We start from the raw sequence: 26,735 nt of genomic DNA on the forward strand, positions 1-26,735 counted from the left end.
TGAGGAATAAGATAGAAACCAGTACTGTATCTAAGTGTAGTATATGTAGTGGTTTGAGTAGACCTTTGGAGTTACAGGTTGTCATCCTCCCCCTCTGAGCCATGAAATTTATTGGGTGAACTTCATCTCTTGCATCCTGACCTATTTCATAGCACTGTTATTGTGAAGGGAAAGTGGGGAAGCCATATAGGTTGCCTTATATCAGTGAAGGAAATGGTAAATATGGGTGGCCCGCTGTATGTTGTTGAACCAGCTTTCTTCTACACTGGTTGCACTGGCAAGGTAGTGATGTGAACTGAGCTACAATCCAATACCATCTGGAGGGCTGCACGTTTTCCAGTCTGCTTTTGAAGGCATGTGTAAGGTTGTACATTAGGCACATAGACACATTCTCTGGGACAGGCAGTTTAATTCTGAGCAAAATAGGAAACCAATGCATGAAGCTGATAAGATCAGTTGCACTGTTTGTCCTTTATGTATTATTGTATAATGGAATGAGTTGGTTTTAAGGTAATAACGAGTTTGAGTGATACAGAGAACAGGGACAGCATGAGAAAACCAGCTGCACATGATGACAAAGAATTCAGAGGTGAAGAGGTTAATGACACTACATTACTGATGCAGCATATGCATTAAATCATACTTATACTACATTGAGGACTAGGATAATATTTCCTCAGAAAAAAACACTAAACCATTCCTGGGGATTGCTATGTGAAGAATATATACAACTATATCATATTTCTGCTAAACATTTCTCTGAGAGAATAAATGAATTAGTTGTAGACAAGCTGACTTGCTTGTTCCCTGGCGATTAAACGCACTGTGAAATAAGTTCCATAGGAACTAAAACCGGAGATAGGATTGAGGTACAAATATTTCATGACAGTTTTAAAAAAATATAGCAAACTTGAGAGAAATAGATATGCTTCTGAAAAGAGTTCAAAAAATGATTAATGCTTTCCCATTTAATGATTAATAGGAAATAACAAAGTAAACCCAAAATAGGAGTTCTTTTAACCTATGAGTGTGCATATCATCTTTCCAGTATCATACCCTCCAATTCTACCAGTTTAGCAGGGACATCTTGATTAATCTTGTGTTGTCTCACTTTTCATCTGCTTTTAAGGTGTCCTGCTTTCTTCTTCCCACTTCTCCCCTTTATCCTCAGCTTACTTCTATTTCTGTAGAGTGTGTTCAAAATACAAAAGTAGTTTGCGCTTAAACAACCTCATCACACTTACCAAATTCAGCATCCTAGGATGCTTCCAGCCTTCTTCAGGGACAGAGCCCTATTCTGACCATCACACAACATTGTGTGACTTCTGGCAGAGGCCTCGCCTCCAACAAGAGTGGATGTATCCTTGGATGCTTCCCTCCAAACATGGGAGCCAGCACGCCTCTGCCATGTTTGGGCAATGTTTCTCTTGTGTGATGGGGGAAGTGTCACTGTGCCTGCCATTTCACCAAGCTTGCTAATGAAATGGCACACTGCTGGTCTGTGTGGGGAGGGTCCTCCCCCGTGTGATAAGATGGTTAATGAACTCAGCAAGGAAGATGCTCTTGTCTGTCCTAACATAGTCACCTCAAATCTGGCGCTGCCAGTCTTCTTGATGTGTGGAATATCTGGTAAATATCCAGAGTTTTTTAGCCCCTAACCCAATTTTGTTCCACACTAAGCTAAGTTGGGGGGGGGGGGGCTCTGGCGTTTGCAGAAAACTCCTGAATGTCACCAGGCTCTGTGACCTTCCTTCAGTGAAATGTTAGAGTGTATTGCTTTTGTAACTAAAATAAAATTTTGCTATCTATGCTGTATTCCCACTAATGGTACTGTGGTTATATATATTTTTAGTCATTTTTCTTTTGTTGCATCTCAATTTTTGATAGGTGATTAGTTATGTTATATACATACAGTGAGAGAATAACTGTGCCTAAATTTCAGATTTCTTCCTATTTGTTAATTGCTAAGAATTGCTTAAAATGTTATATAACAATTTTGCATTTCTTTCCAGGAAAATGAAAAGGATTAGAGTTCAGAACATTTAAAGCGAACTCAGCATGATAATGTTTTGGTTTCTGTCTTCAACAGGATTATTTTACTAACGCAGACAGAACACTGAAAAAAGATTCACAGCAGGATTACCATCTGGAGTATGCCATGGAAAACAGTACCCATACAGTTCTAGCTTTCAATCGGCAACTTCATACTTGTGATCCTAATGACAAGAGTATAACGGTAAAGTAGTTAATTAGAACTCTTTAACTTACAAATTATATGACAATAGAATAGTTAACCCAGTTTGGAGTGAAAGATGGTAAGAGAGATATTAGATTTAAATAAAGTTATTTATAGGCTTCTCATTCTTAGGTTAGTTGTTTGTCCATCTAATTACAATTGCTGGATGATCCATGTTACATAAGTACATCTCATGAGTGTGAGTGTTGTATACAACTATATGTCCTGAAGAAAAGACACAACTGATAGTATGGATTCTTCCCTTCAACTGGATGTCCCCAGTGCAATCTTCAAACCTGCTTCACATGGTTTAGGGACCCTCTGGAATAAATTTTGATGATATGAGAAACATAAAAGGAAAACATGAATAAATGAATTGGTCAAGCTTCATTTTATGAAGGCTTTCGGTTTTCCACCGCAAAATCAGTTCTCTCATCGTTCTGTACGGGCCTTCTTTTCCATCCACAGATACATAACTATTGTATGTGCATTTTTCAAATGCATTTGAATATTCCCACATACACTGACTAACCTGTACTTCCATGTATTTTAGAACTGCACACAGTATAGCATGTGTTTCTTCATGCATGTGTTTCTGGTTTAGGCCTACGAGGCACAAATTAGGTACATCTTTTAAAAATCCTTGATAAGAGTATTACCTATCCCTAGAGGAGAGTAAGGGAGCCCTCATGCAATAATGAAAAGTGATGATGCCAGAGTATAAAACTAGATTTAATGTTAAGCACTGATGATATTATTATTATATGATACACAACAAGATTAGTACACAGAAAACAAGATCACTATTCTGGCTGTTGCATTGGATCACATGTTGAACACTTCCCAAGTGTCTAGGACTATGTGATATATCAGCTATTGTTGTTGTTGTTATTTATACACAGCAAGATTACTACAATTATTATTATTATTATTATTATTATTATTATTATTATTATTTGGAAGCAACAAAATGTTTGAAAAATTAAGGCTTCAAACTTTTGACTCAGAATAGGGGAAAGAGAATTATGTCTTTGATAATAAAACCAGATGATATATAGAAATGTGATGAGCAAGTTAGAATAGATACCTATGATCATCCACCTCACCATAAGTGCCACGGAAATCTTAACCTCTGAGTAGAACGCATAAGATTTTAATGCGGAATAATTTGAAAACTCAACATATGCTCCAGTAGAGGACTTGTAGGTGTATAAAAATAGCACTGTTAATATAATAATTGAATATTTCTTCTAATGTACACTTATGCCTCCTGTAAAATCACAAAAAGACAATTTCTAAAATCTGAGTAACAATTATTTAGAAACACAGATATACGGTATATAGATGGAAAATTTACTTTTGAGTAGCAATGATAAGTTTTTATTCCTTCCTACAAGCTTAATCAGTAAGTTTTTTTTTCTTTTCTAGGAGAGCACAGTAAGGGTGATATGGTCATATCATGACAAAGACTTCAGAGAAGGAAGTCAAAATTACCATGGTTCAAATCGAGGGACGAAGAGTCTTCGTTTACTGAATCCTGAGAAGAATGCTATTATTGATCCTTCTCTGCCCTATTTTGACTTGACAAACCAAGGCGTAAGTTACTTTGAGTTTGGCTTTTAATGTCACGATTGATACAATTGTTTGCTGCATATACAATAAACAAAAAGGAGACTTTTATATTATATTAGCTTTCTCTTTTCCTTTTATTAAGACAGGTGCCTATACCAGACAAAGACACAACATATTGGTGCCAAATGTTTAAAATACCTTCACTACATGAAAAGCATCATGTGATAAAGGTATGTCATCTAGCTTTTTTTTAAAAAAAAATCTAGTTTTAAATATGTATGATTGAGAATTTGCACTTCTTAGTTCTAAGCACAATGGTTTTTTGTGTATTTATTTCTTTATACATGAGATCTTAAGGAATACCATTTTTAAAAAATGTGATGGAATATTGTTAGTTTCCAAACTTCAGTGCTGTTGCATAAGCTTTAGTCCAGTTTCCTGTAGTGCTACTTCTCTGTTCATAATCTTATTCCTAGATAGATCAAATCAGGGTTTAAAGGAAATTGGAGTTGGTGTTGTTAGGGGAACATATTACCAGTAACTGCAAATAGTTTCTACTGATTCTGGTCAAACATTGCATCTATGAAAGCTTTAGTTGAAATGTGAAATACATTTTTCCTGGCCCGGTTAGTTTCCAAAAGATGTTAAAGCACAAAACAGTGAAATATGCTATTATTGTCATAATTTTTATTCACTATAATCAACTGTCTCTCAGTTGGTAGTAATTTGGAACCTGTCATATATAAGGTATATGGGGTGCATTCTAACGGTACACAGAAATAGATATTTATATTTTTTTATTTACTTACTCTATTTATACCCCACCCTTCTCAACCCTGTAGGGGACTCAAGATGGCTGACATATATAGGTGACAATTATATTAGCATAATAAACCTTTAAACCAATTATTTAAAAGCATGCAATCCAATATCGTAGTCCGTGGCCATTCCAATTTGTCGTTGGAACTACATCTTTTCTTATTGCACTGCTAGATTACTCATTGAATGCTTGGTCAAACATCCACATTTTTAGCCTTTTCCTAAAGGTCAGGAGGAAGGGGGCTGATCTAATTTCACTTGGGAGAGAGTTCCATAGTCGAGGGTCACCACTGAGAAAGCCATGTCTCTTGTCCCTGCCAATCATGCCAAAAGGAAGGAGATACATTCGGACAAGTAAAATGGGCCGGAACCATTTAGGGCTTTATAGGCTAAAGTCAGCACTTTAAATTGTGCTCGGTAGCAAACTGGCAGCCAATAGAGCTTGTGCAACAGGTGTACGCTGCTTTGGTGAGCAGGCTGGCTGCCACCCATCAGACTACTTGAAGCTTTTGAATAGTCTTCAAAGGCAACCCCATATAGAATCATTGCAGTAGTCTATTCAGGATGTAAGAAGAGCGTGGAGCACCGTGGCCAAGTCTGGCTTCCCAAGGTATGGGCGCAACTTGAGCACAAGTTTTAATCATGCAAAAGCTCCCCTGGCCACCACTGAGACCTAGTGTTGTACCTCAGAATAGATTCACCTTGCTTACTCAGACAAAACCAGCCAATCTTGAGAAGTAAAAGAGTTTATTGAAAACAATCAAAGTAAAAGCAGTAAAAGATTCAGTGGTTACAAAATAATAAGTCCAATATATTCCTTGGAAGTTTAAGCAGAAGACATGAAGCAAAACCAGAAGCCCCAAACCAGGAAGCAGCTTAAGGTTACACGAAGCAGGCTGTTGCTAAATCCTTAGCCCCGAACTGGGCTACTGCAAGCCATATTGCAACGTTGAACTAACACAGGATCTCTGTCCAGGCAGATTACTTATACGTTTCACAGCAAAACAGCAAACATCAAACAAGCCTTAACGAGCAGTTTTCCCACAGATGAGGTCAACCCTTCTCTGCCAGCCGTGCACTCCTTCTCACCACCTGGCCTGCGCGGCCTTGCATCCCACCGACTGTCTGACCTTGCTTCCCAGCAACTGCCTTATCACTCACATTCCGATCTTGTGAAGACATTGAAGACACAGACCTGTCTCTAAATTCATGGGAAGAAAGCTGAGAGCCCACATCTGCACTATTCTCAATCCCATCTGCACTCCCATTCCCATCACATTGGTGCTGAACCACAACACTATCCCCCCCCCTAGGGCCCCCCCCGAGGGCCCCCCACCGGCCCGGGCTTGGCCGGGTAGGCCCGGTGAAAATGGGACACTAGGAGAGGAGCATGAACATCCCGAGCATCCACCCAACAGCGCTCCTCAGGCCCATAGCCCACCCAGTCCACCAAGTACTGTAACTTGCGGTGATGACGACGAGAGTCTAAAATGTCCGCTACTTCGAACTCCTCCTCGCCATCGCGTAGAATCGGGGGGGGGCGGAGGAGCCCCGCCAGCATCCGGCCGGACTTCCGTGGCGGGTCGCAGCAAAGATCGATGGAAAACTGGATGAATCCGCATGCCGTGCGGAAGTTTTAGTTTAAAGGTCACAGGATTTAACTGTTCCACCACTGGGTATGGTCCCACAAACCGTGCGTCAAGCTTCCGAGAGGGGCGTTGGATAGGCAGATGTTTAGTGGACAGCCAAACACGATCTCCCACTTGAATCGGTGGACCTGATTGACGATGGGTATCTGCCATCCGTTTGTAATCCTCTTTTGCCTGTTCAAGCTGAGCCTTTAAGATCTCTTGAATCGCTGAGAGCTCCTGCAGCCAAGTGGTAGCAGCAGGGACCTCCCCAGGCCCAATCACGGAGGGAAAGAACCGGGGGTGGTATCCATAGTTAGCAAAGAACGGGGCCTCTTTAGTCGACCCGTGAGTAGCATTGTTGTAGGCAAACTCGGCTACAGCAAGAAGCGAGGCCCAATTGTCCTGTTGATAATTGACAAAACATCTCAAGTATTGTTCAAGGGTGGCGTTGGTCTTCTCGGTCTGGCCATCAGACTGTGGATGATGCGCCGACGACATCCGACTCGCGATGTCTAACTGTCGTTGTATCTCCTTCCAGAAGTGCGAAGTAAATTGAGCCCCACGGTCGGTCACCAAGCTCTTTGGAAGTCCATGAAGACGGAAAATGTGGCTTAGGAATAAATCGGCAGTTTCTTTGGCAGTAGGCACTCCCCCACAGGGAATGAAGTGTCCCATCTTGGTAAACAGATCCACCACCACCAGAATGGTAGTGAAACCTTGGGATTCCGGTAAATCCGTGATGAAATCGGCCGACACAATTTCCCAGGGCCGACTCGGAGTAGGCAGAGGTTGTAGCAAACCAGCCGGTTTGCCAGTAGGATTCTTGGCGCGGTGACAAACAGGACAGCCGTTGACATATTTCTCGACCTCTCGCCGGATCTTGGGCCACCAAAAGTCCCTCAGTATTAGCTGCAGTGTTTTAAAAATCCCAAAATGTCCCGCCGGCTTGGTATCATGGCATAGTTTTAAGATTTCCTCCCGCTCGGGGCCAAGTGGCACATAGACCTGTGAACGATGACACAGCATCCCATCTATTTCTTGAAATGGGAACTTTAATCCGGCCTCCAGTTGTTCTTGCACCCACAAGTCCTCTTGCTGCCGTGCCCGGATTCTTTCAGCCAAAGTCGAAGGGGGCCTCGTTGTGTTGGTAAATGCAAAGTTTTCTGGCCGCAAAATACAGGACTCTGAGGAGTCTTCTTGGCCCCGAGTATATTCCGGCTTGCGCGACAAAGCATCTGCTTGTTTGTTTTGGGCCGCCGGCACGTAGCAAATTCGGAAGTTGAATCTCTCAAAAAACAATGCCCAACGCTGCTGTCGTTGGTTTAACTTCCGGGACGTACGGAGATATTCCAGATTGCGGTGATCCGTATGAACTTCCACTGGTTGGGGAGCACCCTCTAGCCAATGTCTCCAAGTCTCAAACGCGGACTTGATGGCTAGGAGCTCTTTTTCCCAAATGGTGTAGTTTCTTTCTGGGGCAGTCAACTGTCGAGAAAAATATGCACAGGGCTGGAGATGATCCCCCGCAGGTTGTAGCAACACTGCCCCGACCGCCACATCCGACGCGTCGGCCTGCACCACAAACAGCTTAGTAGGATCCGGATGTTGCAGGATAGGCTGGGAAGTGAAAAGTTCCTTGAGCCGCTGAAACCCTCTTTCAGCCGCCTCAGTCCATAGGAACGGCCGTTTACCTCTCAGGCATTGAGTAATAGGGTCCGCCCAGCGGGCAAAGTCGGGGATGAATTTGCGGTAATAATTGGCGAACCCCATGAATCTTTGGATGTCCTTTTTGCTCCCAGGGGATTTCCATTCCAACACCGCGGAGACTTTAGTGGGGTCCATGGAGATTCCCTCCGCCGAGATGCGGTGTCCCAGGAAGTCTACTTCCTCTAGGTCGAAAGCGCACTTCTCCAGCTTCGCGTACAGTCCATGATCCCTCAGGCGCTGAAGCACCGCACGCACCTGTTGAGTGTGGTCACGGGGATTCGTCGAGTAAATCAGGAAGTCGTCCAGGTAAATGACTAGAAAACGGTCTAAAAAATCGCGGAAGACGTCGTTGACGAAGTGCTGGAACGTGGCTGGAGCGTTGCAGAGTCCGAAACCCATAACTCTGTATTCAAAGCTCCCGAAACGGGTCTGGAAGGCTGTCTTCCACTCGTCCCCTTCCCGGATACGCACCAAATTATAAGCCCCCCTTAGGTCCAATTTGGTGAAAATCCGAGCTCCTCGCAACCGGTTGAGCAACTCCGGGATGAGGGGAAGCGGATAGCGGTTCTTGATCGTAATGTTGTTCAATGCTCGATAGTCATTACAAAGTCTCAGCTCCCCTGACTTCTTCTTGACGAACAAAACTGGGGAGCCGGCCGGCGACTGCGAAGGACGAATGAACCCCTTACGTAGGTTGGTATCCAAAAACTCCCGGAGAGCTGCCAGCTCCGGTTCCGAGAGAGAATACAACCGCCCACGCGGAATCGGGGCGCCCGGAATCAAGTCAATAGCGCAGTCGTACGGACGGTGGGGGGGAAGTCTCTCCGCCTCCTTTTCGCTGAAAACGTCCCAGAAATCTTGATATTTGGCGGGCAGCTGGCCCGTAGCCTGTGCGGCAACCTCTGCGAGCCGACACTTCCGCTCCCCGCCGCAATGGTCTTTACAAAAGGCCGAAGTGAATCGTAACTGTTTTTGGGACCACCAAATGGTCGGGTTGTGCTTGGCCAGCCATGGGATTCCCAGCACCACAGCGTGTGGAAGGTCCGTGACCAAAAAGGAGACCTCTTCCATATGGTCCCCGACCTTCATCTGTACGGGCGCCGTATAGCGAGCGACCGGCCCGGCTTTCAGCGAGCGCCCATCAAAGTTTTGTACATCCCGGGGAGGCTGAAGGTCTAAGCATTGTAATCCAAGGTGTTCCACAAACCGACTGTCCATGAAATTGTTAGTGGCCCCACAGTCGACCAAGGCGTGCACCGCTGTGGGAGTCTTTTGAGCCACACAAAACGAAACCAACAGAAAGAACAGCATCCCAGTGGCGGGCTCTGGAAACGGGATGGAGACCGAGTCAGCGAGCCCAGCTAAACTCGGTCGTTGCCTTCCCCCGCCGGCTGTTCGGCCCACTGCTCACCCGAACTCTGGGCCGGGGGCGCCACGGCCTCCGCTGAACTAGAGGCCCCCGCCAGGCGAGGGGTCATCTTCTTCTTTACGGGGCACTCCCGAGAGAAATGTCCACTGCCCCCACAATACCAACACAGGTTCAGCCGTTGTCTCCGCGCCTTTTCCGCCGCATCGATTTTGGGGCGCATGGAACCCAACTGCATGGGCTCCTCTGCGTCAAGCACATGAGCTGGCGGCGGTCCCAAGCGACGTGGTATCCCTGCATCGGCCCCCCTTCGACCAACTGGCCGAGAGCCGGCGAGGATATGGCGTTGGGTAGTCATAGTCCCATCTACCCGGATACACAGGGACATCAACTCCTCCAAATCGGCTGGGACAGCGGAACGGGCCACCTCCAACTGCATCTCCTGGGTGAGCCCCGCCTTGAAAGCACTCATGTAGGCGGCATCATTCCAGGCAAGCTCCCGCTGCAAAACACGAAATTCTGAAATGTATTCGGCCAAATGTCCTTCTTTCTGCTTGAGCGCTCGCAACTTACGATCCGCCATCTCCCGGTGCACTTGGCCTCCCCATACTTTGTGCAGTTCATCCATAAAAGCCTTGGCGGTGTTGCACACAGGGGAAGCAGCCTCACGTAACGCGGTGGCCCAGGAGAGGGCCGGGCCCTCCAACAGACTGTAGGCAAAGCCCACCTTGGCGGCTTCATCTGGAAACTCCGCTGCCCGCACTGTGAGATAGGCATCACACTGCCCCAGGAAGTCCTTGACCCGTTGGCTGTCTCCAGAGAACTTGTTAGGCAACGCCATGGGAGTCCTTAGCGGTTGAACCGGAGGGTTGGCTGCTGCTTGCCCTTGCATCGTTGCTATCTGCTGCTGAAGGGTCACCAGCTGTTGTTGCATCGCTTGAGCTTCAGCGGGATTCATAGTGGCTGGGAGAAGCAAGGACTTTGTTGGTGGTTAGTTCAAACTGTTGTACCTCAGAATAGATTCACCTTGCTTACTCAGACAAAACCAGCCAATCTTGAGAAGTAAAAGAGTTTATTGAAAACAATCAAAGTAAAAGCAGTAAAAGATTCAGTGGTTACAAAATAATAAGTCCAATATATTCCTTGGAAGTTTAAGCAGAAGACATGAAGCAAAACCAGAAGCCCCAAACCAGGAAGCAGCTTAAGGTTACACGAAGCAGGCTGTTGCTAAATCCTTAGCCCCGAACTGGGCTACTGCAAGCCATATTGCAACGTTGAACTAACACAGGATCTCTGTCCAGGCAGATTACTTATACGTTTCACAGCAAAACAGCAAACATCAAACAAGCCTTAACGAGCAGTTTTCCCACAGATGAGGTCAACCCTTCTCTGCCAGCCGTGCACTCCTTCTCACCACCTGGCCTGCGCGGCCTTGCATCCCACCGACTGTCTGACCTTGCTTCCCAGCAACTGCCTTATCACTCACATTCCGATCTTGTGAAGACATTGAAGACACAGACCTGTCTCTAAATTCATGGGAAGAAAGCTGAGAGCCCACATCTGCACTATTCTCAATCCCATCTGCACTCCCATTCCCATCACATTGGTGCTGAACCACAACACCTAGGGTTCCAGGCTTAGTGATGAGTCCAGGATCACTCCTAAGCTGTGAACCTGTGTCTTCAGGGGGAGTGTAACCCCATCCAGCACAGGCTATACCCTGTTCTGCCTTACAACTGACCAGGAGTACCTCTGTCTTGTCTAGATTTAATTTCAATTTGTATATCATTGTGTGCCTCCAGGACCTTGGGATTTCTAAGGGTATAGAAATAAGAATATATGAGAGACAAAATTAAGCATTGTCTGGGAAAGAAAGATTGGGCTTCACCATGGATTCCAGAGGAATTCCCGTCTTTGTCATTGCCATTTGGTTGATAAGGCACATATTGCTATTCAACCACAGCTGTGTTTACATTCCAGATTTCTTCAACATTTTCTTGGATTTGGTTTCAGCTGCAAAGCCACATTAGGAAAGTATTAGTTTTGCACTTCCCTCCGCTTTGTATAGAGCACATGTTATCTAAGAGAACTGAGATACACAGATCCATGAACTCATGAATTGATACATAATAACACATCTAAGAAGACTGAACTTTGGGTAAAGTTTATGTTTTAAGCTAGCTGATCAATCAGTTAGGGAAATGTCTTAAAATAATCATTTCAGCATCAGAGGAAAACTCTATAGAAAAAGCACATAAAATGTTAGCTTTCTCAATTCCTTGATGTCAACTGTAAAATTTAGTTTTTCAGTCGTTTCTGCCAATGTATCTGTCAAGGCAAGGGCAGGAGGAAACTAGTTATTCAGACTTAACACTGGTTTGATACCAGCCCCTGTTAGTTATGTCATAGAATGGATCCCTACCATGAATTGTGATGATTGGGACTACTAAAAAAAACTATTCAATGTCTTCCTCCACCCACCCCAAAAAAGAACCATTTGGACAATTGATAATGTGTAGAAAATAAAAGATAAGAAAGATCTGAGGGGTTTTTTTTTTGTTACTGCTGTTATATTCCTTGTTTTATGTTGAGTAGAATGGAATCAGAGGGCAGAACTTAACAGTACTGTCCTGAGATTTGCTGAGTTAAGAGTTGTATCCAATAATATTCCTTCTCTGAAAGTTCTTTTTTGATCCAAAAGAGGTTTTGATGTATCAGTGGAAGGTGAAGGAATATTTATTAGTTCTCTTCATGGCATTTCCAACATTCCTTCCATATTCCTTTGTCTTATTGAGATGGAGAATCAGCAAAAGTGGTCTTCCTACTCATTCAGCTATTGACCCATCAGAGGAAGGACACTATTGAGTACATTCCTGACTTAACGAGTCTTTGGACTGGGCCATTTAGTTACGGCTTTTTAGAGTCTGTTTCATTTACTGTAGAAGTAGATGCTAATGAGTACAAGACATAGTAGAACATATATTTTCATGATCCTGTGTGTCCATATTAATGACAAAATTGCAACCTGATGTACTGATAGAAATATGTAGGATATGAGTAGTTGGATTGATGGAATTCTAGGGGTAAATATAACGTTGATGTAATTTTGTCATTTTCACAGAATTAAACATTTCCTTCCATAGTTTATCAAGCCATACGTTCTTCCTTGAGATGCTTCTTTGTGCTGTGCTTTGATTTCCATGCTTTGACCTTGATGTTTTAAAACCACAGTCATCTGATACATACTGTGGTTAAAGACCTTGCTTACTAAACCAACTTTAGACTACAGTTCCCAGTTTCTAATTAAAAAAATGAAATAGAAAAGGACCCAGGTGTCAAAGCTGAGTTGAAGAGGGAGGATGGATGTGGGAGGAGCACTGGTCTACAATTCCCATTCCTCCCTTCCTAAATCATGGTACTAAGAAACATGTATCCAAAAATACACACTAATGTCCTTGGTTTGTTACCTTTAATTTAAATGCATGTAGATCAAACTATGTTAGTTTCTATAAATCAGCCATACTATCAATTTATGGATTATGAAATGTCACAAATCTTGATACCTGAAATATGCATAGTTTTCAGAAGGCAGGCAACAGTACTTTGTTATTGCTGCAAACATGTTTTATGGCTAGATGTGCACTTGCATCATGCTTTAGTTGTAGGACACCATAGTTGCCAAAGGCATAATTCCACGCATATGCATTTTTGCCTATATATAGTGCTAATGCCCTGTGTGCTTTAAAATCCAAGAAATCAGCGTATGCATTATGTATACCACTCAAGGCTTTCTAAAACACTTGCTTCTATCTACTAAAATTTCCTAAGTTGTTCTGTGCAGTTGTTAAATTACCTCTCTTGCAAATTTGGTTATTGCCTTTGTTATTATTTCTTGGGTTTCAGTTTGGTAAAATGAATACATGAAGAGTACAACTATTACAGATGTTGAAGAAGGATGTCCACCCTATTAGGGCATCTCCGAATAATTTCACAATGCTCTGATTTTGTTCTCTGTATGCTTCATGACCAAGAAAGGTGTAGCAACAATATATGGGGGCATTAAAACAATATGTATTGAAATAATCAGTTCATTTCTACACTCAGGGATACTCTGTTTCTTTTGATTCTGAGCAGGTGCCCAGGCTCTCTCCCTCCCCCACCCCTCTCTGTATATATATACACACACACCATTACAATATCACTGTGTTTTGTTTTCCTGTTTGTATTCAAGTTCCATCTTTTAGTCATCATGCATTTATATAATAAACTCTGAAATAATAATCCAGCTTATCTGCTTTGAATTGGATTATATGGCAGGGTAGACTCATATAATCCAATCACTTCAAGGATGCCATCCATTCATCTTGCCCTTGGTCGGCCCCTCTTCCTTTTCCCTTCCATTTCTCCCAGCATAATTGTCTTCTCTAAGCTTTCCTTTCTTCTTATGATGTGGCCAGAGTACTTCATCTTTACCTCTAATATCCTTCCCTCCAATGAGCAGTCGGGCTTTATTTCCAGAAGTATGGACTGGTTGGATCTTCTGGCAGTCCAAGGCACTCTCAGAACCTTCCTCCAACACCACAGTTCAAAAACATACAAATGCTATCAGGACATAAATAGAGGCAGATAGGCACAGCCTGCCATGTGGTGCATCATTATGTGTGTGTTGTTAAAGCCAAGAACAAATTGCCAAAATGTTTTATCTGCCCTGGAACAGGCAAGCAGATGCTATTTAAACATAATTTTTAGCTCCACAGTAGTCTCTCATTAAAAAGTACAGTCCCTTAAAATTCTTGTTGCCACAGGCAACTAGGCTTTTTGACATAGGAATGTATTTGCAATGCCAAAGCCCACAGTGTGAAAAACACAAAGAGGCTCCAGTTCAAGCACATGATTGATCGAAAGCCTAACCAGCAACCACAGCATTTGATTCTTAATGGGGGCACTGTTTCTTATCTTCAGAGATAGACAGAAACTATTTATTATTCCATTACTTACTTTTCCTTTGATGCAAATTGCATCACTTTTTCTGAAAGGGAGAGAAGCAACAAGTATTTTTTTGTATTCTGGTTATGTGTTACCTGTGCAAAGTACTTACCATTAAATCAAGCTCAACTTCATATCATGAAGGTTGATGTTATGGTTCCTTTGATCTAGGAGATTCTTTCATCATATGTTCAGTGTTGCCTATTAAGCTTACAGGACTGTTTGTTTGCACTTTGACAGTCCACTTCACCTGTAAAGCTTTGCAGTAAGTAATAACACAGGAGATGGTTTACAGGTGGACATTTCCAGAACATTTTAAACATCACCCTTTGACTTGTAATTATCTGTTCTTTATATATTTAAGAAATGAACTGGTGATACTGTACAAATAATCAGTCATTTTTTTAAAAAACCCTCTTTTTCAAAGTTGTGGAATGCAATTTGTTGTACAGTAGAGTCTCGATTATCCAACATAAATGGGCTTGCAGAACATTGTATAATGTAGAATGTTGTATAATGAGGGATTAAGGAAATACCTATTAAACGTCACATTACGTTACAATTTTACAAATTAAGTACCAAAGCACCATGTTTTACAACAAATCGACAGAAAAAGCAGTTCGGTACCTGATAATGTAATGTAGTTATTACTGTATTTCCGAATTTAGTACCAAAACATCACAATGTATTGAAACAGCTGTGGATCCAGGCATGAGGCAGGCTGTATTGGATAATACAGAACGTTGGATGAGCAAAGGTTGGATAAGCGAGACTCTACTGTATTTTTAAGTAACTCTACTCTGGAAGTTCTTCCTTTAGATCTGTGGTGACAATGGCACTCAGTTTCTAAGAAATCGTCTTCAGTGTGATCCTACCTGGATATTTGGAAGAAGCAAATGTAATCTAGAAACCCTTTGAAGCGATGTAAAATTTCTGAAAATTCTGAAGTCATTGAAAAAATTTTCTGTTTTCCTAGAAATTTATTTCCTTTAACCTTCCTTAGTATCAAACAAATACAACATGCGCATTCCAAACACAGAAACTGAAAAAAGGGTATACAGGAATTGCAATGATCAGGTATCTGCTATATGAGATGATTCTATTATATAGTTTTTAAAAATAATTTGAGAAAAGTGGAGTAAATACATAAACAAACTGTTTTAAACAATGTATCCATTCTTCCACAATAAAATATTATATAGTCCAATGTTTTTGATTATTTTTTAAGTATTTCCAAGAACAAAGGCTTTTGGGAAAAATGAGACACCTTAGTTTTTTGGGGTTTTTCTGTTACTTCCATTCGTATACTTCTCTGAATTTGCAATGCAAATTAAACAATGCACACAAAATGCGTAATGCAGTTTATCCCAGGAAACGGTATAAAATGCATAAATGTGGGGAATTGTGGACAAAAATTCATTAAAAATTAAAATATAAATTGATGCAGTAACCAATTAAACAAACTTCAGATTGGGCAAGTTTGCCCATCCCTTGGGTTATTCTGATTCCATTTTATTGATAATCTTTTGGAACTGTTAGAAATGTGGCAACTGTTTTTATTTTGCAGGAATATCATGGGGAGAGGCTAAAGGGGCATGTTTCCTTGCTTGATTTCATTTGGTACATATGTAAAAGGATACAGTTTTGATGAACTGGCCACAAGAAAGTGGTTTCTGTTTCCCTTCTGTAAGCAGTGTTTATAGCAACTTACAATGAATCGTTCCTGGTTTTTAAAAATAGCTGAATATGTGTACCTTTGAGAAAATGTTCTACTTCTGATTTCCTGCTTGCAATCACTTTGAAGCTGGAAAACAGGATAGTTCTGGCACACACAGAGTTTGGCACTGAGAATTTACAGTTTTATAACAGTTGATGGTATAACGTTTGGCATGGGACTGTGCTTTCTGTTGGAGATTATTTTGCTTTGGGTGTTTAATTTGTCTATTTTGCAGTGTTCATATGATGTTGTTTGTTGTGGATAACAAGCTGACTGTAAATATTTTAGATGAAATCAACACAAGGGAAGATGTTATATTCTTGGATTATATCAAGAAACCAAAAAATGACTGAATTAGAACTGTCCACATGAAAACAAGTTTTGTAAATTTGTTGGTTCAAATCCAAAACAAATCTTTGTTGTCTTAGATTAAATGCATACTACCATTTTAATACTGTAACTGGATAAGCAGTGTGGTGCATGTTTGTGTCTGAATTCCCATCCCCTCTGTTACATGTCTCATTTGATATTTGGATCTTCCTTGTGTTTACTTTCAACTAGCTTATTAAATAACACTGGGTTTCTCCTTTCATATAGGAATGTATGTGTATTCTTATTTTTAAAGGGTCTTAAGTATTAGCCACCTTGAGTTCCCTCAGGGAGGAAGGCGAGATACAAAGTAAATAAATGCATACATACAGTATCTTAGGTATAAAGCAATTTAAAATAACACTTTAACAAAGTAACATATCATTTTCAGGAAAGTAAATAGAAAACATATTTCATCCTCTAAATCTTTTCCATTCATACAGATCACTTGTGTTTGTAATGGGAATTTGCATGACGTATTTCAATATTACAGTTTCTCCTGCATACTTATACATGAAATGCACAGATTTGAATTTTCTTTATTGCAATTTCGGTGCAGTTTCATAGGGGCTTCTTAGACAGGGAGTATCCAAAAGTGGTTTTGCTAGTTCCTTCCTCTGAAATATTGCCTACACAGTGGTTCCCAACCTTTTGTTCTCCAGATGTTTTGGACTCCAGCTCCCACAATTCCTAACAGGTTATCAGATGACTGGGATTTCTGGGAATTGAAGTCCAAATCACATGGAGGACCAAAGGTTGGAACCATGGCAGCAGCACATGGTATTCATTGACAATCTCCCATCCAAGATCTGACCCTGCTTAGTAGCCAAAATCAGACAAGTTCTGGTAAGCTTAAATTATTTAGGCTGTAGGCCATGATAAACATTTCAGAGCCAATTTAAGGCCACTATTATGGATTGGGCCTGGCAGATGGAAGAGAGTGTACACACATCTGTTTCAATGCTCATTTAAATAACCAAGAGATGGGTGCAAAGATTAGAGGGACTGACTAATGAAGGTAGACAGTTCTCGTTGGCTAGAATCAAAATGCCATGGTTGCCAAATGCGAACTGTTGATTTCAAATATTCCAAGTGAGACTTGGTGCTGCAGTTTTTTGGGTTTTTTTTGTTTTTTGTTTTTTGTTTTTGCAAAAATAACATTTTGAAGCTTTGGGATGTATTAGGTGAAGCCCAGTAGCGCTCTCTCTCTTTGCCTCCCCCGCCCCCCAGCCTCTCTCTCTCTAATGTTGTGCATACAAGCAGAAAGTATGGTTTGACCCTGTACCTGTTTTTAAAGGAACTAAGGAGTCATGAAAGAAAGGGGGTATTAAACTAATTCCCACAGCTGTCATTCCACTACTTCCTTCCTTTTTTTTCCTAGCCTTTGGCTTACCTTGCATCCTCATATGAAGATTGTTAGGGAACCACATGTATATACATGGCATTCTCACACACAATAGGACATGAAATGATGCATCAGAACTTACTTTAATGCAATAGTGCCTTGATACCCCAATGCAGATGTTAAAGTCTTGGTTCAGTTAAGATCAGATCAAGGATCATATAATCCATTTGAAATCAGATAATCTGGGATTAGATACTGGATTATATAACAGTGTAGATCCAGCAAGAGAATATGCCAACAACTCCCTTCAGTACTGTGGTATGCAGTTTGCCTGAACTTGCAAATTTAAACTCATTTAGGTTAGCTAGGGAATTTCTGACTCACTTCCTATTAGTTTTGTTTAACAATCCAGATCCTTTGCCAGGGTCTCTGCTGCTGCACAGAAGCACACAATATTCTGTTTGGTATTGAGTAATTCTGCCTTTTTTCTGTGATCTGGTAGCATGTCATCATACTTATCAAACATCATCCCCACTGTTTACCTAATCATTCTTTTGCTTTGAATGTATATCAACACTTTCCCCTCCCTTGTTTTTTCTTCTTCTGTAATTCTCCCTCTTTCCTAGCCAGTCTCAGCTCATTCTGACCTTTAGCTTTCCTTATACTGATCCTGAAAACTTGGGCTACACATCTGTAATCACCACAGTTGTCATTCCACTACTTCCTACTGTTACATTTAGCCTTTACCTTCATTGAATCCTGAAATTCTCAAGATTATGAGGGAACCACACACACACACACACACACACATATATACATGGCATTTGTCATACATCACACACAATAACAGGGGGGTATTACAGTCCAGGATCAAGCCAATTAGTCCGTGATAGAAACATAACCCAAGGGAACAAGTGGAAGGGAAAGCTTAGTGTCCAGTCCAGAGGCAAAGCCAAATTCCGAAATGTCAAACAGCGAGGTTGTATCCAGAAGTCAAAAGTCCAGGAGCAATCCAAATTCCACAAGGTAAATGAGAGACAAGGTTCCAAGTTCAAGGCATGGATACTGAAGTTGCAGTCAGCAATCAGCAAAAACATTGCCAACACACTGCGAGTACACTTAAATGCTGCTTTCATTGCTGATCCCGATTGCTGGCCTTCACAGCAAGCCATGCTGATCTCCTCAGCTGAGTCTTTTCTTTTCTTTCCTTAATTCCACAAAGGAAGGCACAGTTAACTCTTCCTCATCCTGCTCAACGGAAGCCTCTTGTGTTTGGCCAGTTGGCTGAGTAGTTGTTACTTCTGGGTGTGACTGAAGGGGTTGCTGTTCCTGGCTGGGCTCTAATTCAACAGCCAAATCCTTGCTCAAGAAACTCTCATCCAAGCTATCAATGACAGCATTCTGTACAACAGAATATGACTTTAATATATACTACTACTCCCCCTCCTTTTTGCCACATATATTCTTTTTCAATAAATTAGACTCTTTGATTGTAGTATTCCATTCATGGGTGTCATCCTACTATCTCTCTGTTATGCCTAGAAAGTTGAATGGGACTTCAAGTTCATCTTGTTTCTCTAATTCTGCACATTGGTGTAAAGATATTTGAAAGGTTTTTTGTTCTGCCTATTAATTTATGGACTGTTTTTCTGTATATCCCATTCTCTCCCTTGTCTAGTACTCACAGCCTTGTATTTTGAGCTTGGCTTTCAGCTGATGTTTGAGCACCTTTGTTTTTCATTTTCCCCTCTCCTTGTTTCTAGTCTCCAGATAAAGAGGATAAAAGGTTCCTCGTATCATTAAATTATTCTCAGATTACTGAAGGGATGCTTTAGTCATCATGAATGTTTACAACTTCTGTTTTTCCATGAAACTACAAAGCATCCCAGACAATACATTTGTAATAGAATTATTCACTAACTGTTTTCTTGTGTGTGCGCACACGTGTGTGTGTTTTTAACAGAACAAAAGCTGAACAAAAGTCTACTTGTTAGAATTAATGTTAATAATGTTTATAAAACTGACAATGAAAGCATAGGGATTTCTAACTTGGGTGATGACTTATTGCTTTGAAGAGAAAGTTATTGTTTTGTTTTGTTTTTTTAAAAAAATGTGAGTAGATGTTGGTGTCCTAGAGAGGCACTTAGAAGTATTACACTTCTAAGACAAGCACTGCATTATTTCAAGCTAAGATAAATATTCTTATAACTTTTTTTTACTGAATCCCTCCTTATTTTACTTACATATTGTAACTGTAATATTCTCACCCTTTTAATAATTCTAGCTCATGTATGTGTCGGTGGGTGTTGTTTACATTTGTTACACTGTCTAAATCAATTACAAAGTTTCCATTTATTTTAGCACACCAAAATTACAGCTTTTATTTATGTATAGTAGAAAGAACTAACTTAAAGCTAATTACATTGTGAAGATTTCAGTATGTGGAAAATCAGTATGGGAAAACAAAATCCAGCTGAGAGGCAAGCCTAAATCCTTTCAGATTCTATTTTTAAATTAAATAAACAGCTCTTAAAATCTAGTTGATGTGCTATTTTGTTTTCAAAACAAACATTTCTAGTACCAGAAAATAAAGGAAAATGATATAGCTAAATGGGCTTGATTTTAGCTCTTCTTCAGTATTGTTACATTGTATCTATCACATAAATCAGTCATTGTTGTAATTATAGTCATAATTACCTGTCTTGATATTTCATATCACAATGAATTTTTATTTTTCATATCATACCCACCCTAAATGTTCACCCTTGGATGTATGCATTTGTTTCAAGCACATAGAATGTGGCATCTGCATAAAGAAGTATCCTTGTATATACCCATCCTTGATTGATCGTCCAGATGGATTGGCCTAAAATGACCAATAGGGTTCTCTTAGGAGTGTGTGCATGAGAGAGAGGTGGGATAACATGTCTGGATGAAAAACATTGTGAGGCCAGTGGCTGAGTGTTGTTTGACCAGAAAAGAAGTAGACTAGATAGCCATTTGCACAACAGAACCTGATTGTTGTCTCCTCTTACTCATCTCTGTAGCCTGTTTTGCTACATCAGCCTACTCTGGAGATTTCCTAGTCCTCCAGAGCAGATTGGAGTAGAGCAGGTTGCAGAGGAGAGAAGACACTCATCCAACAAAGAGATACTACTGCTGTCCTCACCTTATCACTCTCCTTGCTTCTATTTAATAGTTGGCCTGCTAAAACCATTTGTGACAGCAATAATTTAAGGGTTTCGTACTCTGTCAGAACATTAATAAAAGACTGCCTAATACTAGGCTGGAATATTGGTCCACCTTGACAAGTATTGGCAAGCTCTTTTGACTGTCAGTGGCTCTCCAGGTTCCTAGGCAATGATATTTCACATTAACAATTTGATTCTTCTAACCTGTGATGTCAGAGATTGAACCTGGTACCTTCTACATGCCAATCATATACTGTTACCAAAGGGTTCTTGTCCCTTCCAGACTTTTAAGCAGTGGGAAACCCTGCAAGAAAGATACCATGATAGCACATAACACACCCACGTCATGTTGTTCTGGAAATTTCACTATTTCTGAAAAACTGTAACTATGCTATGGCTTCTTATAGCAGTTCCAATCAAATTGTTTATTGCCTACTTTAGTTAATTGTATTAGCTTAGAAGGTGTATATAATTCTGTGTTTGCCATCTTAATTGACTCATTTAAACATTTTGGCTAAGTATAACTGAGAGCAATTAACAGACATGTGCTTGATATTTTACCTGGAGTCTGATATAGAACAAATGTTATTAACTTTTGCTAAGATTTTACTGGATTAAATTAATAAGACTTTTTGTTCTTTCAACAGGTTGAACCACTGATACAGAAAGGCCATGAGAATGTGGTGCATCACATTCTACTTTATCAATGTAGCAGCAGTCTCAATGATAGTGTATTGGATTATGGTCATGAGTGCTATCATCCAAACATGCCTGATTCATTCCTCACATGTGAAACTGTCATTTTTGCTTGGGCCATTGGAGGAGAGGTAGGATAAATAGTTATTATGATTTGTTTATAAAATTAATGATATAGATTAGATCCAGGACTTCTATTCCATTACTTGAAATGGTCCTGAGTGGACCATACCCATCCACTACTAATTGGGGTGACAGACAGGTAATCTTTTGACAATTACATGTCTTTTCACTATCTGCATGTCTTTTTCACCAACACCATTCCAGAAAGTATCCCAAAGAAGTGTCTTTTAATAATAAGTTGTAGGTAATATTTCTAAATACTGATAAATTTGGGATCAGAAGAAGGCAGATGATATCTGCCTTAAACATGATGAAGTTTAACGATAATATAAAATAAGTATATACACAGAAAATGCGAGCTTTCAAATATTGCATTATATGGATTTTATCCAGTAGACAGGGCCATCTGATACTACACTTGAAATTGAAAAAGGGCTCACTTGTCTTTGTAAACTCATCAGCAAACTTTGGTTATTGGACAAAATCTATTAGTTCAGAATTAATACATACAGTAGCACTTTGTACACAAGGGTCATATAGCACATTGCATTGCAATCCAGATGAAGAAATTATATACCAATGAAAATTATCTCTATATTTCATCCATGTTCTGTCTATGACTAGGATTCAAGGTGGATCACAACATGGTTAAAATTAATTCCTCAAAATTGTGGGTGTATATACAGCATTGGATAAGTTTGAATAGTAAAACAAGATTAAACAAATTATACTATTACAACAGTCATTGACGTAAAAGCAATCCTAACAGACTTGATTGTTCTTGTTTTTGTCGTGTGCCTTCAAGTTGTTTCCAAGTTATGATTACCCTAAGGCAAACCTATCACAGGGTTTTCTTGGCAAGATTTGTTCTTGCCGAGAAGAATGTGACCTTACCTCAGTCTCTGCCCTGCTGGAACACATTCCCATGTAAAAACACTTATTTTTTTATTTTTCCAGTATACTGAGCTGGTTTTGAGATGAAGCATTTTAAGAATGTGGTGGTTTGATCCTTGAATTGGGATTGGAGTGAAATCGGGTGGAGGATGGTGAAAGTGGGGCCAGATTGGTGAGTGGAGAACAGCTGGTGAGTGGTCACCATGGGGTTGCTGGAGATAGGTGTCCCAAGTTCCTGCTCACTTTTGAATGGCTGAAAAGGACCACACGTTTTTCTTTTTCCTTTGTACTCTGTACACGTGTGGACTCTCAAGATTAGACTTCAACCTCAATTTTTCTATTAAATCTTCTGGATAGTCTTGAACAAGTCACATTCTTAGAGAAAGGCTCACCCCACTCTGAACTAATGTTGTAAAAAATTCACCATGATACGTTAGCCTTAGGTTTGCCATCTATTGGAAACAACTTAAATGTGCACTACAATAATAACTGTTCGACAGTGGAATAAACTACTTTGAACCCTATCAAACTCTCCTTTGCTGTTAAAAAGACGATGTATGGCTGTTTTTCAAGGGTGCTTTAGTTGGAAAGGAGTTGACGATGTGGCTCTTGGTGTTCCACCCAACTCTGTATTTATGAAGTTATTTATTTGGGAATATCTGAATTTATTAAAAAGATTCAGCCAATCATTTGTCAAAAAACCTGAAAAGATGTTTGCTTGCAAGAAAGTAGAATAGGGAAAAGATATATCACAGTTTCAGTGAAAATAGGCTATAGACTAGGGCTAAACATTTTAAAGTTAGATCGAGCCTGGGTTACACATGTTTTCATATCTCACATTCTAGGGCTTTACATATCCTCCCCATGTTGGCTTATCCATTGGGACAGCACTAGACCCACAGTATGTGCTTATGGAAGTCCATTATGATAATCCATCATATGTGGAAGGTATGTTTCTTCATTTTTCATTTCTCCTAAAACCAATTAATAGGAAACGACAGTCCTTGTTTTCTGAGAATGGTAATGCTGTTTAAAATTGTCTATCTGAGATATTTTAAGATTTGGACGTGGACAAGCCATTGCCCATATTCATGTGGAAAAAGTAAAGTAGCAGCTCTTCACTAATTTTCTTTTCAAAAAAAGTAAGAAGTGATTTTAGCATATTTCTACCTGTGTAAAGAACATACTTGAAAACCATGCAAGTCTTCAAACCAATTCACAATTCAGAACTTATTGGTAATCTGAGAAATTCACACCTGGTTGTTTTTTGTAGAAAAAACTGTTTCCTGTGCAGAAATTTCACTTTTATATGTAAATCAATCATGTTTAAGTTTGTGTGAAATATATCTAAAATAACAGGTTTCTGGTGCAAAAACTAATAGTTCTGTGTTATTGCAATGGATATTTTCTACACAGAAAATGCTATTCCCTGAATAAAAAGATCACTTGAAAGTTTTGTTTAAAATATGTTCCAAGCTGCAAAGATTCTCATCAGTCCAAGACTCTTCACACAAAGGTTACTCAACACGGTTTGATCATTTTGAATTTAAAAAAATATGATTTACATCCCTAGAAGAAAGTAGGATGTGATGTGCGCTGGAAGGACAGACTTGCTATACTTCCAGGTCTAGCATTTACATGCAATGCTTTTTGATAATCTGTTTCTGGAACAAGTATAATCATGTGTGCATATGCCAGTTTCACAGGTTACTTAATCTGTTCCTGTGTGGAAAAGCTGAAGACCTAACCTAAAAATCCCTGCATAGCTGACTCCATTTCAAAAGGATAAGAAATGGGTTTCCAAAACAACAATACACCAGTGTTTTAGCCATGAATTTCTTTAATTTGATGGCTAATGTTATTTTTGCATATAGCCATAATGTTATAAATGCAGTATTTCTCATTTACATTGGGCACCGCAGATACTTTGTGACTTCAGCTAAAGCTTGGGATAAAATTGTGCATCTGCAAAGTGAGAATGGAGATGAGTAAAGATGGAGATGGCAGTCTCTTCCACAGAGAAGCCAAGAGATCAACATCCACCCCTAATACACCTCACATAAAAAGGGAAAAATACAAACAACAATTAGCTGGTTTAAAACATTGTCTTGTAAAGGCTAGAATATATAAAGAAAAAGTCCATATTAATGGAGGAAAAAAAGGCTGCTTGAGATAAGAGTTTGTATAAGAGATATTGTTTGTTTGGGGGAAAGAGGATGCTACAGGCCAAACCGATAACATCTATAATTTTCTGTCATCTTAGTTAAACTGCCACAGTGGAAAAACACTGCAGGTCCTTCATTATATTGGAGAACTGACAGCTTTCTCCTGTACCTACATCCAGAAAAGTTATTAACAATTAGATCTGTAGTATCAGGGCTATAACTCTACATAAGCATATTTTTGAATAAGTATTCATGAATAAATCAGAACCTATTCTGATCCTACAACTAACCTGTAGTTTAAATGTGATATATGCTGATCCTACAGCTTTATCTGCTTTACAGTATAGTCAAGTCCTACAACTAACCTGGTTGCAAGTATGTGTTTGTATATTTAACTGAGTTGCCATAGGTCAAAAATGATGAAAGCACATAATAACAACAACATAACAACAATGTCTTTTTTTAGTGAACATTAGAGGGAAATCCTAGTTGTAGTGTGATATAGGCCTGTCCACTTCTTCTATAAACTGGGATATAAATCCTCAGAGTAAAACAGATATAAGATAGAAAAGAGGCAGAACTGTTTTTAAAAATCATGTAGTTGTTGCATTATTCTGTAAGAAGGGAGTCTTAGTCTCTGGCATTCACAACCCCCCCCCCCCGGGAATATTTTTCTACCTATAACAAACATTAAGATCTTTTTCATTCACTAATGCAACAGAAGGACATTTTTCAACGAGGAAGGAATAAATGTTCACAAACTTCATTTACTAAATAACATGTAAAAACTATGACACTTGTAAGACCATGTCCTGAACAGTGTTGCAGATCATGCACTTGCTAAGGGAAAACATTACAGCTTGAGTTCTTTTTAATTGGATTGCCACCCCAGAGGTGTATTTCCTTCTAAAAAGATATTTGGATGATACCCCACAACAACTGTGTAAGAATTGTGTGTGTGTTGTTAGAAAGCAGCCTTCCAGAAAGGCCCTTGAATGTGCATAAAAACATGTGTTTTCAGAATAGGTTAGAATTGTACAGAAATCAGCATCCTCTGCCTAGCTATCCCCCAATGACTATGTTTATTTACAGCTTTTCTGAGTTCTGTAACCCATTTGACCCATCTTAAGTACAATTTCCCCTCTGTGTCATTTTTGTATTTACACAAAACCACCAGGTAGTTCCCAATGCTTCTTAATACTGAAAGGATATTATATGCCTGTTTGTAGCTGCTGTTGACCATTGCTCTTTTGTTTTCAGGCATGATAGATAACTCTGGATTGAGGCTATTTTATACTCCAGATTTAAGGAGATATGATGCTGGTGTTATAGAAGCAGGTCTTTGGGTCAGTCTGTTTCACAACATCCCACCTGACATGCCAGACTTTGTATCTGAAGGTCACTGCACTCAGGAATGCCTGGAAGAAGTATGTGTCTCCTGCTTTGTGATTTCTTGCATTAACTGAAAGCGCATTTAACTGGCTTCCTTCTGAAGGAAGTAATGAGTATTTGCATTACAGTATGTCTCGGATCAAATATATGGGCATGCAATAGAACTTCACAAGTAACTAGTGCTTTCATTTCATGTATTTCTGTAGAAACTGAATAGCCCCGTCTACACTGCCCTATATCCCAGGATCTGATCCCAGATTATCTGCTTATCCCAGATTATCTGACAGTGCAGACTCATATAATCAAGTTCAAAGCGGATAATCTGGAAACCATTGATTTTGTATGGAATACTTCAAAAAAGGAAGAAAATGGTGTACCACCTCAGACTATAAAGACAAATGACATTTTTGCTTTATACCATGACATTTCATTTTCTAATGCTGTTATCACTTACTCCATGGTTAGTGTTTATAGCTTGGCTTGGTGATACAAATTAAGTTGAAAATCTATAGATTAACATATGTAT

The 26,735-nt window shown here is 40.0% G+C and overlaps 1 protein-coding gene across 2 annotated transcripts in view; it reads left to right on the forward strand.

Moving 5' to 3' along the window:
- The window catches only part of MOXD1 (monooxygenase DBH like 1), a 47,026-nt gene that overhangs the window by 11,309 nt on the left and 8,982 nt on the right, over positions 1–26,735 (forward strand). For both annotated transcript variants that reach the window (XM_060753381.2, XM_060753382.2), the window contains exons 2-7: positions 2,090–2,236; positions 3,665–3,832; positions 3,955–4,038; positions 21,587–21,766; positions 23,498–23,600; positions 26,078–26,244. In XM_060753381.2, coding sequence (XP_060609364.2) covers positions 2,090–2,236; positions 3,665–3,832; positions 3,955–4,038; positions 21,587–21,766; positions 23,498–23,600; positions 26,078–26,244 — 849 coding nt within the window. The remainder of the gene's footprint in view (positions 1–2,089; positions 2,237–3,664; positions 3,833–3,954; positions 4,039–21,586; positions 21,767–23,497; positions 23,601–26,077; positions 26,245–26,735) is intronic.

Source organism: Anolis sagrei, chromosome 1, assembly GCF_037176765.1.
Source record: "Anolis sagrei isolate rAnoSag1 chromosome 1, rAnoSag1.mat, whole genome shotgun sequence".
NCBI classification, from domain to species: Eukaryota; Metazoa; Chordata; class Lepidosauria; order Squamata; family Dactyloidae; genus Anolis; species Anolis sagrei.